Source organism: Pecten maximus, chromosome 4 (genome assembly GCF_902652985.1).
Source record: "Pecten maximus chromosome 4, xPecMax1.1, whole genome shotgun sequence".
Taxonomy (NCBI): domain Eukaryota; kingdom Metazoa; phylum Mollusca; class Bivalvia; order Pectinida; family Pectinidae; genus Pecten; species Pecten maximus.
Window position 1 is genome coordinate 5,750,023 of NC_047018.1, and position 18,739 is coordinate 5,768,761.

Consider the following 18,739-nt stretch of genomic DNA (forward strand, 5'->3'; position numbering starts at 1 on the left):
TGACTGGTTTTGTGTTAACGTGTGTCTTTTCAGAATATCAGGTGTGGTGTAATTAAGGATATGACCTAAATTTAAATGCTGCTAATTAATATGCAAAACTGACAATTTCATAGAAATATTACAATTTATTACAAATCATAACAAATAATTGGCAAGTTTATTCTTTTCAAAGCAATAAATTGATAAAAATCTATGAGTATTTTCAAGAATATGACGAAAATAACTGCGAACCATTTCTTGTACGTTATCATTTCTGGGACATCAAGTGTTAGCCGATCAAATCGCGTTGAACCACGTGATTAAACAAGAATTCGATGGAAGTGGATGTGTCGCCTGCACAGCAAGCTAGGATTTGAATTAAAAAAAAACAAAAACAAAAACAAACAACAGCTTGGATATTCATTGTATCTATTCCAAGTATAATTTGTATGATTTACCGGATGGATTCCCATACAATGAAATAACTCACGAATGATAGTAATACAGTACCTATATAGCGGGTTTGTTTTTTTTTAGAAAAAGGCGACACAAAAATTGGAAACATAGATCCATCGTTTTTAAGTAAAAATAAAAACATTTTCAGGATCTGATTTTATTTCCCTTGGTGAACATTTATAAGCAGAAAAACAACAAATGCACAACATTTAATTTTGAGTAGTAATAATAAATTGATATCTAATGCAATCTTTGCACAAAACCCTGTGTGAATTAATTATTACTGCAGTGATTATTCTTAAACCAGTGTTATGAATATACAGGTGAACTGTGTATTCAGATTTCTCACCTGTTGCCAACTCATCTGATGACTAACATTTAACCCTAGTTCTAAGTCCTAATTCTAAAGACGTTATGTACACACATCAATTGGAGTGGTGGTTCTAAGAGGTTTTGTAGATATGATGAGTGAATTCGCTGATAGCATTTATTGATTGCAAGAACATTTAACTACATTTATGTACAGAACTTCTTACCCCGAACATGTCATCATAGTGCTATCCATACTGGTTTGTGATGGCTGTAGTAAGACCTTTTCCAAAGCAAGCACTTTTAGTAAGGAAGTTTGATTGGCCAAAGGGAACTCAAGTTATTGCACGGAGACCAATTTTCTATTAATAGTAGCAGTGACCTTGACCTTTGAACTTTGACCTTTGAACCTGAAAAGCAATCCCAAGCAAATACTTTTAGTAAGGAAGCACTGTATGAAGATTGAGCTTGATTGGTCAAAGGGAACTCAAGTTATTGCACGGTGACCAATTTTCTATTAATAGTAGCAGTGACCTTGACCTTTGACCTTTGAACCTGAAAAGTAATCCCAAGCAAATACTTTTAGTAAGGAAGCACTGTATGAAGTTTGAATTTGATTGACCAAAGGGAACTCAAGTTATTGCACGGAAACCAATTTTCTATTAATAGTAACAGTGACCTTTGACCTTTGAACCTGAAAAGCAATCCCAATCAAGCACTTTTGGTAAGGAAGCACTGTATGACGTTTGAGTTTGATTGGCCAAAGGGAACTCAAGTTATTGCACGGAAACCATGGTGCGGACGCCGACGACGCCGACACCGACGTCGATACCGACGCCGACGTAGTAATAACTATATGTCACCTTTTCAAGGCGACACAAAAATGGTCCTGGTCTAAGGTCATCGTGCCAACCAATCAAAACGCATTTAGAGTTTATTTCACGTGTGGTAACAGTTGTAATGGTTATTTCACACCGTGGGAGTTGAATAACACCCACCTATTGTGGTAGAAAATTGTATGAATGATAGAATCCAACACAACAGATTACTCTGACCACTGTAAGAATATTTGATTGCCATAGAATTTTGTTTAAAATATAATAGCTATAGAACGCTAGGAGATTATAATAACAATTAAAGGGTCCCCGTTGTGTTGCTATATATCCCCGATTAACAGTCTTATCGCAGGGACTGACATTTGAATGTCAAGGAATAAAATACATTTTACATATACGATGATATGACTCTTGTTTCCCTCCACCTTCCCGTTTGCATGGCTAACGGAAACGTAAATACCGATAAAATACGCAATTGTTGGCTTTGGTGTTTTTTTATGTAAGCCTTAAAAACCCCACACTAACAGCCAGGGTCATTGTCAGAGATCCCCTTTGCCCTTGACCTTTGGATTAAAATGACCCTGACCGTTGATCAAGTTATCTTGTTCTTTGGTCAGTTGACTTGTTTAATTCCAACAAATTTTGCTTCAAAATGTCACAACAAAATGTTAATCAGTGAATAGAACCAATTTAATCTTGACCTTTGACCCAGTGACTTTGACATTTGGTCAGTTGAGTCCCCTTGCTTAATTATTACAAACATTTCTTCATAATGTCACAACAAAATAGTCATCAGTGAAAAGATACAAAAATCAACATTGACTTTTTGACTCGGTGAACTTCACCCGGACCATGGGTCAATGGTCAGTTAATTTCTTGTTTAATTCCGATCAAATATGATTTCTAAGTTTATAACAAATTGTTCATTAATGAAATGCTGTAATTTGACCTTGACCTTTTGTCCCAGTGACCTTGAATACAATACTTTGACTACTATACGAATACCTGATTGTTGTCGACTGAAATTGTTTAAAAGTAGCGGTATGAATAGATCCTATCCTATAAATAACTTTGACCTTTATCTGAATATTTGATTGCCGTCGAGGTCCGGGATGTGTAGGTTTGTTACAATGGTGCAATCAGTGTAGACTATCTCCATAACACTGGTATAGACCATGTAAGTGCGGATCATACTTATAAACCAGTCTCTTGATCGTTAGGTTGAAAAAATTGTTAAGTTAATAAAATGGCACAATTCTTTACAAATAATAGAAAGAAACGGGCCGCATAATTAGTATTTCTAAACTATTTTGAAATCAAATATGTCTAAAGTTATCAATCAAATTGTAAAAAATCATTTGAAGTTAATACAACAATATATAATCAAAGCTATATAAAAAGAAAAAGCGACGCTTTTCGATATCTTTCCTCCAAATTATTTGGTTATTCCATATTTTGAGTATTTGAAGTAAAAGCAAATATATTATTAATCGTGCATTGATCAAACAATATCTAAGAAGGAATAGACCGGCTAACTCCTCAGAAATATATACATGTAGTTAAAAGTGTAGACCGACTCACTCCTCAGAAATATTTAGTTAAAAGAATAGACCGGCTACCTCCTCAGAAATATTAAGTAAAAAAAATAGGCCGTTAACTCCTCAGAAACGTCTTAGTTACATGAGTAGACCGGTTCACTCCTCAGAAATATTAAGTTAAAAGAGTAGACCAGCTAACTCCTCAGAAATGTCTTAGTTAAAAGTGTAGACCGACTAACTCCTCAGAAATGTCTTAGTTAAAAGTATAGACCGGCTAACTCCTCAGAAATATTTAGTTAAAAGAGTAGACCGACTCACTCCTCAGAAATATTTAGTTAAAGGTGTAGACCAGCTAACGCCTCCGAAATATTTAGTTAAAAGTGTAGCCCGGCTAACTCCTCAGAAATATATAGTTAAAAGTGTAGACCGGCTAACTCATCAGAAATATTTAGTTTAAAGAGTAGACCGGCTAACTCCTCAGAAATACATACTACGTTTAGTAGTTTAAAGAGTAGACCGGCTAACTCCTCTGAAATAATTAGTTTAAAGAGTAGACCGGCTAGCTCCTTATAACTCTGTAACAGTTCCTATGTAATCCACCCACTTTCTCATATAACAGTTTCTCGCCGCGAGCACTGAATAGTAAACATTAATTACTAGAACCAATAAAGTTATTGAGAGTTTGAACCACCTCAGAACACTTTGGTCTCTTTTCTGGTTTTACGTCCAAACAAGCTTTGACGATTGATTTGAACGGTCCCGATGGCATCTCTCGAATGGAAGGAGGTTCGCCTGGATTACACGTGATCTTCCTCCAATGCCACAGTTCCCAGATTACCAGGCCGAGACTGTACACATCCGACATGGTACTATGCCTAGCTCTTTGTTTGAAAAGTTCGGGGGCATGATAGGCCACGGTTCTCCGATCTAATGCTGATGATGGGGTTGCTTCCTCTTGCGTGTGTCCGAAATCACAAATTTTTACAGTGTCCTTTTCGTTGTTCTGGCCAAGATAAACCTGTAATATGACACGTTAACAAAGGTCATGTACGCAGGCAACTTTAAATGTAATATAATCATATAACGATTTAAAGATGTAATCATCATCAGGTTGACTAGTAAACGTAAACAGAAAACCATGTTAAAAAACCAGTAGAATAATCTACGGTTTAGTAAGAAGATTGATCCTCAAACACCTCCTATGTAGTGGTTTAAACTTGGTCCAGCGGGGGTTTCAGTAGGTAAGCCATACCAAAATATTGTAATCCATACGGTTAATGTCAGGGAAGTTTTCCTTTCCACCTGTTCCAAAGATACCACACGCATCACGAAATAATACGATTGGGGGATATTCGCACCGAATTTAGTGTAAATTTCCACGCGTACATTTGTAATATGAAATATTTTATGAATAAAATGATGATTTTGAAATCAAAAGTCAGATTTAGATTAAACGTTTATGCTGTCCGCAAAGTGATTCATTAACAAAACAAAATCAATAAACACTCTTCGGAATACACTTCATCTCGATTTCTAAGGTTATTTCTAACAGAAAGTAATAACCTATTTGATAGAAACAATAATTCTATCGAGTGTAACGCGCACAGCTTACTGTTGATCATCAATATAGAGGGATGTTTCGTTGTAAGACGACATTTGCTTAAGATTTTTGAATAAAAGAGAAGATGACAATCGTGTTTAATCTATGAGTTTGAGTAAGGGTGTGGTCAGTAAGAAAATTTTATATCAGGTATCTATCAAATGAACAATAACAAAGAAAAAACTAAAGTCATAGGATCTGCGATATGTAAGTGAAAAAAAATGTTCAGTTTCCTGGAAAGCGACTTTCAAGTTCAATAAATTAATTCAAAGAAAAACCTCACGTTGTCACGTTGTTTTATATTTACTGTCATTATTGATATTAAGGAGATACTGACGACTGTATTCCACATAGTCATTATTATCTACCCATGATAATTACTTACCGATTTTCAACATACAAAAATCACATTCCTCGTGTAATACTTAAAGTAAAAGAACGTTTCGTAGTTTGTTTGCCATTACATAATATACAAAAGTGATATCTGACAATGTTTTTGGGAAGAAATATCGTAGGCCTATTAGTTAAGAAAAGTTAACAGAGAAGAAATCATTGATGAAACGAATAAAGAATCTGAAACCATATCACCAAGGATTATAGGATTTTCACTGCACGTGGTAATCAACATCATCCACGATCCGAGAGCCAGATAACAAGGTACGTTTTTAATAACAGAAATAAAAATCCCGCTGTTTTGACTGATGGGATATGCGAGACTACTCACCAAACAATGATGCGGTTTGACTTGTCTGTGAATGTAGCCATTTTGATGTAAACATTCTAAGCCTTTCGCAGCACCGACGGCAAGTTGCAGTCTCCTCTTCAAGCTGATCAGCTCTTGTTGCAGGTTTTTGACGAGGTCCTCTAAACTGCTGTCAGATTTTCCCATAAGAATGGCCAGTATTTGTTCATCTCCTTCCATCCAAGATGCAGATCCACTGTACTTCACACAGTTTTCACTGTCCTTTCTTGTCAAAGATCTATAAATACAGAAACAAACACTTTACTGAACGGACACTTTCCTGAACGGACACTTTACTGAACTGACATTTTACTGAACGGACACTGTTCTGAACCAACACTTTCGGAACCGACACTTTCTGAACCGACACAGTTCTGAACCGCACTTTAATGAACCAACACTTTTCTAATCCGACAATGTTCTGAACGATACTTTTGACGATGAAGAACAAGTTAAGTTTTGAGGGTAAAGAACAAGTTAAGATTTGACGCTGATGAACACGTTTAGATTTGACGGCGAAGAACAAGTTAAGATTTGACGGTGAAGAGCAAGTTAAGATTTGAAGGTGAAGAGTAATTTTAGATTTGACGGTAAAGAGCAAGTTTAGATTTGACGGTGCACGGAATGGAAAACATGCTGACTCGGAAAAGATATATAAACGTATATTATAGTATATAAAAGTACATAGTTCTAAATCCGTTCAAACATAATCAATAAGCTACACCATGAAACATACCTCATAATGACCAGTTCTCTGTAGATATTGACGTTTTGTAGAGTACATGTATGTGTTGATTCAATATGTTTTACTTTTGATTTTAAGCATTTCCTCGCGAGAAAATGAGCATCTGATCCTCTTCTTATCCTCACAATGTCCACATGTGTGCTACCGACCTTATCAGGAACGACGTTTTTCACATCGTCGTATGAAAAGTTGTGTGTGAGAACCTTCCGAGTATAAATTTCCCAAAGCCTTTTCAACTTTTCGTCAAAGTGTCTCAGAGTAAGCTGATCATTGTCTCTGTTTTGCAAAATGACAAATGAGAGAATCTCCTGTCTGATGTTTCGTTGTGAAACTATGAAATTGATTTCCTGCTGAATCGCTGCCTCTGCTAGCATAACAAAGTAGTGTGTCTGTCGCGATATTTGTCTGTCTTTTGGATCAGAAAAGGCAATCTCAAGTTCTTCGCGCAAGCTTCTGCCTAGAAGAACAACGGAAGCAAACGGTATACTGACAAGAGTTGCTATAGAATTTAGTACGTCGTTCATGCCCAAGCTTTTCTCACCCTGTTTCTCCAGATATTCCACTAACCTCACGTTTCCTTTAAGTCGTTTCCTGTGTGTTTCAAGAAGAGTTTTCACAGTTAAATTGAAATTAGTTATCAGCGATTGTACGTCGTCGGTTTTCATCACATCCTTCAGCTTTGTGTTGAAATCAGCTGTGTTGTAACAAGGTTGCTCTGTGATGTAATTTCGAAGTTTTCCTTCACACGTTTTCGCTTCATCCACTATCTTCTTACAAAAGAAAGATTTCCTTGTCTCTATCATGTCTAGTTCTTTATCAAGGAAAGCATTGTCCTCTTTTGCACACATTTTTATGTTTTCAAGACATGGCAACCAGTTCTCGTCTTTGTCAAATAATCTGTTAATTGTATCCAGCAAATTTATGAGCCACCTGAAAGGAATACCATTGACATCTATAAGGAAAACCACTAGAGTATTGAAATGTTATAGAATGGTTAATCAAAGGAAAAAATGAAATTATAAAGGTAATAAATTAAACAACGCATATCATTATCAAATTTACATACATAGGAAATATACAACTCAAGAACTAATATAAGAACTAAAAGCCGATAAAATCCTAGGTCACTGTGTATATCCGTACACCGGAAATTGCTATCAGCGAAGCGAAAACTCTATGCGTATTAACAATAACAGGTAAGTATCTATGTGTATTAACAATAACAGTTAAGTATCTCATGTCTATAACAATAACAGGTAAGTATCTCATGTGTATCAACAATAACAGGTAAGTATCTATGTGTATCAACAATAACAGGTAAGTATCTCGTGTGTATCAACAATAACAGGTAAGTATCTCACGTGTATTAACAATAACAGGTAAGTATCTATGTGTATCAACAATAACATGTAAGTATCTCATGTGTATCAACAATAACAGGTAAGTATCTCACGTGTATCAACAATAACAGGTAAGTATCTCACGTGTATCAACAATAACAGGTAAGTATCTCACGTGTATCAACAATAACAGGTAAGTATCTCACGTGTATTAACAATAACAGGTAAGTATCTATGTGTATCAACAATAACATGTAAGTATCTCATGTGTATCAACAATAACAGGTAAGTATCTCACGTGTATCAACAATAACAGGTAAGTATCTCACGTGTATCAACAATAACAGGTAAGTATCTCACGTGTATCAACAATAACAGGTAAGTATCTCACGTGTATCAACAATAACAGGTAAGTATCTCACGTGTATCAACAATAACAGGTAAGTATCTATGTGTATCAACAATAACAGGTAAGTATCTCATGTGTATTAACAATAACAGGTAAGTATCTCACGTGTATTAACAATAACAGGTAAGTATCTAAGATCTATCACGATACCAGATAACAATCATTAACAATGACAGGTTATTATCTCATAAATCTATTAACAACAACGGATTATTTCATTATTTCAGCAAAACAAAAAGAAAATGAAAATACACACAAGAAGTGTTCTTCCAGATTCTGTCTATTCGCGGCTTCCAAGAAGTTCCAAATTTTTTCCCTGAACGGTTCTATACTCTCTTCTCCAGATCGAATCTAAAACGATAAAAGGAAAACCATTTTCAAGTAAGAATAATTTCTGACTCAAAATGCACCTCAAAGCGTTTTTCACCGTAGCACATACCACGAATTCACCATTGTTCTTGCCACACTTTTTAACTCCTAAATTAGGGAATGGTGACATATTCATTTACATGGTGAGCACTTCAGAGGGATAATTAATTAATGGTATTGCATTTTAAAGAAGGGTTGCAACACTAACATATAATTTTAGAGGAGAAAACTAACAAAGTAATACCACCCCTGTCAATGTTTAAAGTGGAACAATCAACCAAAGTCATCGCTAGGTTGTTTGTTTATTTGATCGAGCAAACAATGTCTGTGCACAGTGTAGTACTGTTATAATGTACCATTAATAGTATTGATAGTTTCTACACATAATGACATGGAGCTTACCTTGGCACAAGAGAGACGGTGCAGCTGGCAGGCGCTAGCCATTGGCCAATTCGGTTTAATTGCTGAGAGAATTGTCTTTTCTATTGGTTCTGCGTAGGGACCAGGTTGAAACATATCTGAGCGGTTAAGGAGGAAAAGAGCGCTTTCTGGGTTGAATTCAATACCATGCAATGTGATCTTCTTTTTCACATTTTCCAACATCTTTTCAAACTGTAAATAATATTAGTATTTGAAGGTTTTACATGTTCAAATCGAAACAAAGCTATCCTAACCTCTTAAAATTCCCAATCCCCACTTCTCACAAAAGAAACATTTATCACAACAAAAGAAAACACTTCTCACAAAAAACATTTCATTCTTAGCATTTCAACACTGAATTTATATAGTTAACGTTATTTTGAAATGAAAACTCTATTTATAGTTTTGTTTCAAAGTCATATTATATACGACATTCACGTAAGAAATAGATGTCTAGTTTTCAAGGGAGCAACTCTCGAGGGGAATAAATGAATTTACACTGTCGAAATTAAGGACATACCGGCGACTGTTTTATCATCTCGATAATAACTACCTACCGATTTTAAACATACAAGGTAAATGTTTCATACCTTTTTATCATTACAAATTATATACCTATATCTAAAGGATAGTTTTGGAGTGATCGTATACACTGTGCAATGGTACCAATATATTGTGGATTTGTATAATGTATATACCGTCGAAGATGAAAACAATTTTCCACTATATTACGGATTTGTATAATATATATACCGTCGAGGATGGAAACAATTGTCCACTATCTTTCGGATTCGTATAATATATATACCGTATCTTTTATAATACATATACTGACGGAGGTTGAATGCTATTTTACTACTTGTTGATAACATAAAAAAAAAAATCCAGAGAAAAGTTCACGTGATGGCATAACGCTTGCGAGATAATTCATTATCAGTTGGCAAATATATATTGATATACCACAAAATAAACAACACCCCGATAAATTCTGTAGTTATATTTACGGTCTTTCTGATTGGTTCTCCCCCGATATCGATGACGAAGATGAACAGGTGAAAGTCCGGAATATTTTCCAGGATTCGGGACACTTCGGATTCGTTATCCGATATACCTGGGAGATCGAGGAACACTATGGGTAGGACCCCAGTGTTTCCCTACAACAACAGACGATCACTGGATGATTAATATACTGTCATATACCACCATTGTAAATATCTGGAAATTAAAGCACTTTTTTTGTCGTTTATTTTTCACCATATGTAAAACATTTATAGAGGTTAATTGATGCATACATATTATGGTTAAAGTGAACAGGTTCGCTGAGATAGAGAAACGCTGATAATAACGATACCGGGTATGTTCATATTACTTCAATCAAAAATAAATATTCATCACTTACAGCCCCGGCTATCTGCTTTACATGGGTTTGGTGTGGGTCCTGTACATTTGCCAAAAAGAGTAAAAAGTCATATATTGATTATAAATAAATGATACAATTAAAATATTGAAAAGACATAAAAAAGTGTTTTCATGATAAATACATCTTATTTTTAAACCATAACATAGATATCTGATTGCATGGTTTTAACATTATCGATCATTATTTGGACCAGTGATACATATCTACATTACTTACGTCATTATCGATCATTATTTGGACCAGTGATACATATCTACACTACTTACGTCATTATCGATCATTATTTGGACCAGTGATACATATCCTCACTACTTACGTCATTATCGATCATTATTTGGACCAGTGATACATATCCTCACTACTTACGTCATTATCGATCATTATTTGGACCAGTGATACATATCTACACTACTTACGTCATTATCGATCATTATTTGGACCAGTGATACATATCTACACTACTTACGTCATTATCGATCATTATTTGGACCAATGATACATATCCTCACTACTTACGTCATTATCGATCATTATTTGGACCAGTGATACATATCCTCACTACTTACGTCATTATCGATCATTATTTGGACCAGTGATACATATCCTCACTACTTACGTCATTATCGATCATTATTTGGACCAGTGATACATATCCTCACTACTTACGTCATTATCGATCATTATTTGGACCAGTGATACATATCCTCACTACTTACGTCATTATCGATCATTATTTGGACCAGTGATACATATCCTCACTACTTACGTCATTATCGATCATTATTTGGACCAGTGATACATATCCTCACTACTTACGTCATTATCGATCATTATTTGGACCAGTGATACATATCTACATTACTTACGTCATTATCGATCATTATTTGGACCAGTGATACATATCCTCACTACTTACGTCATTATCGATCATTATTTGGACCAGTGATACATATCTACATTACTTACGTCATTATCGATCATTATTTGGACCAGTGATACATATCTACATTACTTACGTCATTATCGATCATTATTTGGACCAGTGATACATATCTACACTACTTACGTCATTATCGATCATTATTTGGACCAGTGATACATATCTACACTACTTACGTCATTATCGATCATTATTTGGACCAGTGATACATATCTACATTACTTACGTCATTATCGATCATTATTTGGACCAGTGATACATATCTACATTACTTACGTCATTATCGATCATTATTTGGACTAGTGATACATATCTACATTACTTACGTCATTATCGATCATTATTTGGACCAGTGATACATATCCTCACTACTTACGTCATTATCGATCATTATTTGGACCAGTGATACATATCCTCACTACTTACGTCATTATCGATCATTATTTGGACTAGTGATACATATCTACATTACTTACGTCATTATCGATTATTATTTGGACCAGTGATACATATCTACACTACTTACGTCATTATCGATCATTATTTGGACCAGTGATACATATCCTCACTACTTACGTCATTATCGATCATTATTTGGACCAGTGATACATATCCTCACTACTTACGTCATCAGCGATCACTTTCGGAGTTGTTTCATCGGGGTCTCTTACCTGTTAAAATACACAGCAATCTAATATCCTAATAAATGTCAGGAAAAATAAATAACTAAAGATTTCAATAAAAATAAATAGCTAAAGATACCAATAAAATAGAGAAATAAGCAACTGCAAAATGATAGCGTGCAATGGAAACTGCTACTTAATAATGTGTAAGTAGATGTGTGATCAGGCGTTCTTGACTACTGTCCACATCATGGACATTCACTTCGGGCTATGATCGGCGTCAAATGGTAAACAAAACAAAGACATTTGCATTAAAAATTTCACATTGAAATGGGAATTTATATTTGTCATTTTGTGACAATATGTAACTGTTATGCTACAATACTTTCAAATGACTTATATTTGCAACTCTTTTTAATATAATTGAACTGCAGTGCATTGGTATAGGCATGAAACTGTGACCAGCTTACATACTGCCACACACGTTAACATACGGAACAATGAATCGGGACCGATCCTACATCAACCTCGTGAAGAAATACTTACAGAGTCCCTCAAACTGCCCTGCGAAAACACAAAAGTTCACACTAATGCGGTCATAACGTAATCAGAATGGATGTTATTAACGTGAACAAATGTATTATATCGATAGTATTTTTTGAAGTTGTAAAAACTATAGGAAAATCAGTTGGACATTAAGACAAAGGTTCTATATTCAGGATAAAAACAACATATATATAGGGTTGAAGAGTTTAAACCGCAAACGTTTGGGGATTCAGTTAATTAGATTTTATACTATTCATAGCAGTACTTATTTTGTTATGTACGAAGTAGTACTTACGAGTCCTGATTCAGGCCCAAATTCATCTGACGACACGGGATCCTGGATAAAAAGGATGTAATTGAGATGGAAATTTAAAACCAATCAATATATTTATCCTTATCTCGCATCAATTCTTTTAAAATCGCATAACATTAAGTTGTTGTTTGTGACGCAATGGTTTCTAGCAGACAACCTCTAGACCACAACTTATAGTCATACAGAGATCCTATATATCACAACCTCTACTGCTATAGCTAGCCTACAGACCACAACTTATAGTCATACAGAGATCCTATATATCACAACCTCTACTGCTATAGCTAGCCTACAGACCACAACTTATAGTCATAGAGATCCTATCTATCACAACCTTTACACCTATAACCTACAGACCACAACTTATAGTCATACAGAGATCCTATCTATCACAACCTCTACACCTATAACCTACAGACCACAACTTATAGTCATACAGAGATCCTATCTATCACAACCTTTACACCTATAACCTACAGACCACAACTTATAGTCATACAGAGATCCTATCTATCACAACCTCTACACCTATAACCTACAGACCACAACTTATAGTCATACAGAGATCCTATCTATCACAACCTTTACACCTATAACCTACATACCACAACTTATAGTCATACAGAGATCCTATCTATCACAACCTCTACTGCTATAGCTAGCCTACAGACCACAACTTATAGTCATACAGAGATCCTATCTATCACAACCTTTACACATATAACCTACAGACCACAACTTATAGTCATACAGAGATCCTATATATCACAACCTCTACTGCTATAGCCTACATACCACAACTTATAGTCATACAGAGATCCTATATATCACAACCTCTACACCTATAACCTATATACCACAACTTATAGTTATACAGCGATCATGGATCATATCATAACCTCCTTCACCTACCGCACCTTTCACTATTCCTGAAAATTCTTCAGTTTTGGTGAGGAAGCATAAGGCAATATTTTCTCTGATTACCTCATCCAAAGTGAGAAAGACAGTTGGTGTACTATTCCTTATCTAAATCATTACCCGATCAGAGCAAGAGAACCATTGCATTTCTAGTAATTCGTTAGAACTCAAACATACAACTTTGGTTACAACCTAAATAACGTCATGGCGACAGAGACATAGGACACTATCAAGATACCGTAGATATGTTGACTTTAACTCACATCAAAGAACCGTAGAGGCCAGAACAGTAGTAGTCTTCGGACTGATTTCTCCTTATACGTTCCGAAGTGAACCGTCCTGCCAATGTCTTTCCATTTAGGATCATTCTTGTCGAATGGTAGCTCAATATCGTCGTGTTGAGCACTACCGTTGTAATAAATCCTGACAAACCGGTGTTTACTGTTGTGAACTTCACACGGAACTGTCGTACACTTGCCACAGTAAGCTGGAAGGTACTCATCACCCAGAAACAGGTTCAATACACTGGTTTTCCCGGCGTTAACATCCCCTGTATAAAACACATCGTTTATCTATATTAATACAGAAACAGCAAGTATCGGGATTCCGGACAGTTTACGGAGTAAAAATGTAACAGAAAGCGTAATAAATGTATATACAGAGACTCCCGCGGGTGAGCTCGCATCTTCGTGGTTAAGACTTAGTTGTTCAATGAAACACAGCAAGAAAGCCCAATACAACCATAATAATTTAAAACGAATATATTTTTTTGAGCGATTTGTCAATAAAACATATAACTTGACGGTAACTATTGTTCCACAGGACAACATAATTAGTATACCTTTCTTTTCTTATAAAACCTGAAACATAAAATTATTCTAAAATGCTTCTTTGTACATGGGAAACATGTACCGATGTATCTTATTTTCATTTCACAAACAAGCAGTACAACTCTGAAGGTATTTGGAAAAGCGTAACATAGCTTACTTGAAATAATACATGTCCATACATACGAAGATATTAAATTGTAGAATCATAATGTGGAAATCAGCTACATGTATATTGAAAAAAAAAAACAAAAACACAAAACGTCTGGAATTTCTTACCTGATGCCAAAACGTTTGGAATTTCTTACCTGATACCAAAAAGTCTGGAATTTCTTACCTGATACCAAAACGTTTGGAATTTCTTACCTGATACCAAAACGTTTGGAATTTCTTACCTGATACCAAAACATCTGGAATTTCTTACCTGATACCAAAACGTTTGGAATTTCTTACCTGATACCAAAACGTTTGGAATTTCTTATCTGATACCAAAAAGTCTGGAATTTCTTACCTGATACCAAAACGTTTGGAATTTCTTACCTGATACCAAAACGTTTGGAATGTCTTACCTGATACCAAAACATCTGGAATTTCTTACCTGATACCAAAACATCTGGAATTTCTTACCTGATACCAAAACGTTTGGAATTTCTTACCTGATACCAAAACGTTTGGAATTTCTTTTCTGATACCAAAACATCTGGAATTTCTTTTCTGATACCAAAAAGTCTGGAATTTCTTACCTGATACCAAAACGTTTGGAATTTCTTACCTGATACCAAAACGTTTGGAATTTCTTATCTGATACCAAAACGTTTGGAATTTCTTATCTGATACCAAAAAGTCTGGAATTTCTTACCTGATACCAAAACGTTTGGAATTTCTTACCTGATACCAAAACATCTGGAATTTCTTACCTGATACCAAAACGTTTGGAATTTCTTACCTGATACCAAAACGTTTGGAATTTCTTATCTGATACCAAAACGTCTGGAATTTCTTATCTGATACCAAAAAGTCTGGAATTTCTTACCTGATACCAAAACGTTTGGAATTTCTTACCTGATACCAAAACGTTTGGAATTTCTTACCTGATACCAAAACATCTGGAATTTCTTACCTGATACCAAAACGTTTGGAATTTCTTACCTGATACCAAAACGTTAGGAATTTCTTACCTGATACCAAAACATCTGGAATTTCTTACCTGATACCAAAACATCTGGAATTTCTTTTCTGATACCAAAACATCTGGAATTTCTTACCTGATACCAAAATGTCTGGAATTCCTTACCTGATACCAAAACGTTTGGAATTTCTTACCTGATACCAAAACGTTTGGAATTTCTTATCTGATACCAAAACGTTTGGAATTTCTTATCTGATACCAAAAAGTCTGGAATTTCTTACCTGATACCAAAACGTTTGGAATTTCTTACCTGATACCAAAACGTTTGGAATTTCTTACCTGATACCAAAACGTTTGGAATTTCTTACCTGATACCAAAACGTTTGGAATCTCTTTCCTGATACCAAAACGTCTGGGATTTCTTACCTGCTATCAAAACGTCTCGAATTTCTTACCTGCAATGAGTATGCGAAGTGTTCTGGATGCAGAGGGCAATGACATCTGTGAATGCCTGGTGATTGCTGAGTCAAAGGAAGCCGTAACGTCGGAAGAGAAATCGAATGTAGAGTCAATTGAGGTATGGGTGTCGGAAAGGTTAGCATCAATTTCAACACCTGTTGAATTGGTAGATCTGTCTCGAGGACCGCCTTCTGACCCTGGACGACACTGCATGTCCACTGATTTTAGATCTAACATCCTTTTTTGTAGAGCTTCTTTTATAGTATTGACACTTTGATCATTTATTTGATTTTTTAACATTGTGAGTGTAATGGTGTTGAAATTACCATGTTGGTCAGAAATGGCAGTCAGAGTGTCATGGTACAGGTCGTAACAGTCCCTGTATGACGGCTCCAGCTCCGCGAATCTCTGCTGCAAACTCAGCATCTAACGACATATTCAAACATAGTATCAGCGTAACAAAGTGTTTTGGTTTAGGTTTTTACCACGTGGGTGTAACTGTTAAATGACAGAAGGTATAACATGATTACCGATTAGATAAGTGAGGATAGATGGTTTCAGAACATTTATTTAATACTACTAATATTGTAATTATCAATGATCTATTGGCAATGGACAAAGTGAGTTTAAGTATAGTTTTACCTTCTTATATCAGTATGTCTCGCTATATTGTGATCAACTTAACCTTCGTATATCAGTATGTCTCCTTACATTGTGATCAACTTTACCTTCGTATATCAATATGTCTCACTACATTGTGATCAACTTTACCTTCGTATATCAGTATGTCTCCCTACATTGTGATCAACATTACCTTCGTATATCAGTATGTCTCCTTACATTGTGATCAACTTTACCTTCGTATATCAATATGTCTCACTACATTGTGATCAACTTTACCTTCGTATATCAATATGTCTCACTACATTGTGATCAACTTTAACTTCGTATATCAGTATGTCTCACTACAGTGTGATCAACATTACCTTCGTATATAAGTATGTCTCGCTACATTGTGATCAACTTCACCTTCGTATATCAGTATGTCTCACTACAGTGTGATCAACTTTACCTTCGTATATCAGTATATCTCATTCCATGTGATCAACATTACCTTCGTATATCAGTATGTCTCACTACAGTGTGATCAACATTACCTTCGTATATCAGTATATCTCATTCCATGTGATCAACTTTACCTTCGTATATCAATATGTCTCACTACATTGTGATCAACATTACCTTCGTATATCAGTATGGCTCACTACATTGTGATCAACTTTACCTTCGTATATCAGTATGTCTCACTACATTGTGATCAACATTACCTTCGTATATCAGTATGTCTCACTATATTGTGATCAACATTACCTTCGTATATCAGTATGTCTCACTATATTGTGATCAACATTACCTTCGTATATCAGTATGTCTCACTACATTGTGATCAACTTTACCATCGTATATCAGTATGTCTCATTACATTGTAATCAACATTACCTTCGTATATCAGTATGTCTCACTATATTGTGATCAACATTACCTTCGTATATCAGTAGGTCTCGCTATATTGTGATCAACTTTACCATCGTATATCAGTATGTCTCATTACATTGTAATCAACTTTACCTTCGTATATCAGTATGTCTCACTACATTGAGATCAACATTACCTTCGTATATCAGTATGTCTCACTATATTGTGATCAACATTACCTTCGTATATCAGTATGTCTCGCTATATTGTGATCAACATTACCTTCGTATATCAGTATGTCTCGCTATATTGTGATCAACATTACCTTCGTATATCAGTATATCTCATTCCATGTGATCAACATTACCTTCGTATATCAGTATGTCTCACTATATTGTGATCAACATTACCTTCGTATACCAGTATGTCTCCCTACATTGTGATCAACTTTACCTTCGTATATCAGTATGTCTCACTACATTGTGATCAACTTTACCTTCGTATATCAGTATGTCTCACTACATTGTGATCAACTTTACCTTCGTATATCAGTAAGTCTCACTATATTGTGATCAACTTTACCTTCGTATATCAGTATGTCTCATTCCATGTGATCAACTTTACCTTCGTATATCAGTATGTCTCATTCCATGTGATCAACTTTACCTTCGTATATCAGTATGTCTCATTCCATGTGATCAACTTTACCTTCGTATATCAGTATGTCTCACTACATTGTGATCAACATTACCTTCGTACATTGTATATCAGTAAGTCTCACTATATTGTGATCAACTTCACCTTCGTATATCAGTATGTCTCACTACATTGTGATCAACATTACCTTCGTACATTGTATATCAGTATGTCTCACTACATTGTGATCAACATTACCTTCGTATATCAGTAGGTCTCGCTATATTGTGATCAACACTACCTTCGTATATCAGTATGTCTCACTACATTGTGATCAACTTTACCATCGTATATCAGTATGTCTCACTACATTGTGATCAACTTTACCTTCGTATATCAGTATGTCTCACTACATTGTGATCAACATTACCTTCGTATATCAGTATGTCTCACTACATTGTGATCAACATTACCTTCGTATATCAGTATGTCTCACTACATTGTGATCAACTTTAACTTCGTATATCAGTATGTCTCACTACATTGTGATCAACTTTACCTTCGTATATCAGTAGGTCTCGCTATATTGTGATCAACACTACCTTCGTATATCAGTATGTCTCACTACATTGTGATCAACTTTACCATCGTATATCAGTATGTCTCACTACATTGTGATCAACTTTACCTTCGTATATCAGTAGGTCTC

At 35.2% G+C, this 18,739-nt stretch overlaps 1 protein-coding gene across 1 annotated transcript; it reads right to left on the reverse strand.

Moving 5' to 3' along the window:
* Positions 1–391: 391 nt before the first annotated feature.
* LOC117325051 lies at positions 392–16,919 on the reverse strand. The gene is made up of 13 exons (XM_033880968.1): positions 16,905–16,919; positions 15,915–16,344; positions 13,767–14,053; positions 12,568–12,609; positions 12,273–12,290; positions 11,730–11,774; positions 10,143–10,181; positions 9,748–9,897; positions 8,726–8,935; positions 8,211–8,305; positions 6,197–7,135; positions 5,443–5,698; positions 392–4,136 (listed from the first exon to the last, which is right to left on the reverse strand). The coding sequence occupies exons 2-13, from the start codon at positions 16,342–16,344 to the stop codon at positions 3,768–3,770; spliced, it is 2,880 nt and encodes a 959-aa protein (XP_033736859.1). The 5' UTR covers positions 16,905–16,919; the 3' UTR covers positions 392–3,767.
* Between the last annotated feature and the right edge of the window lie 1,820 nt (positions 16,920–18,739).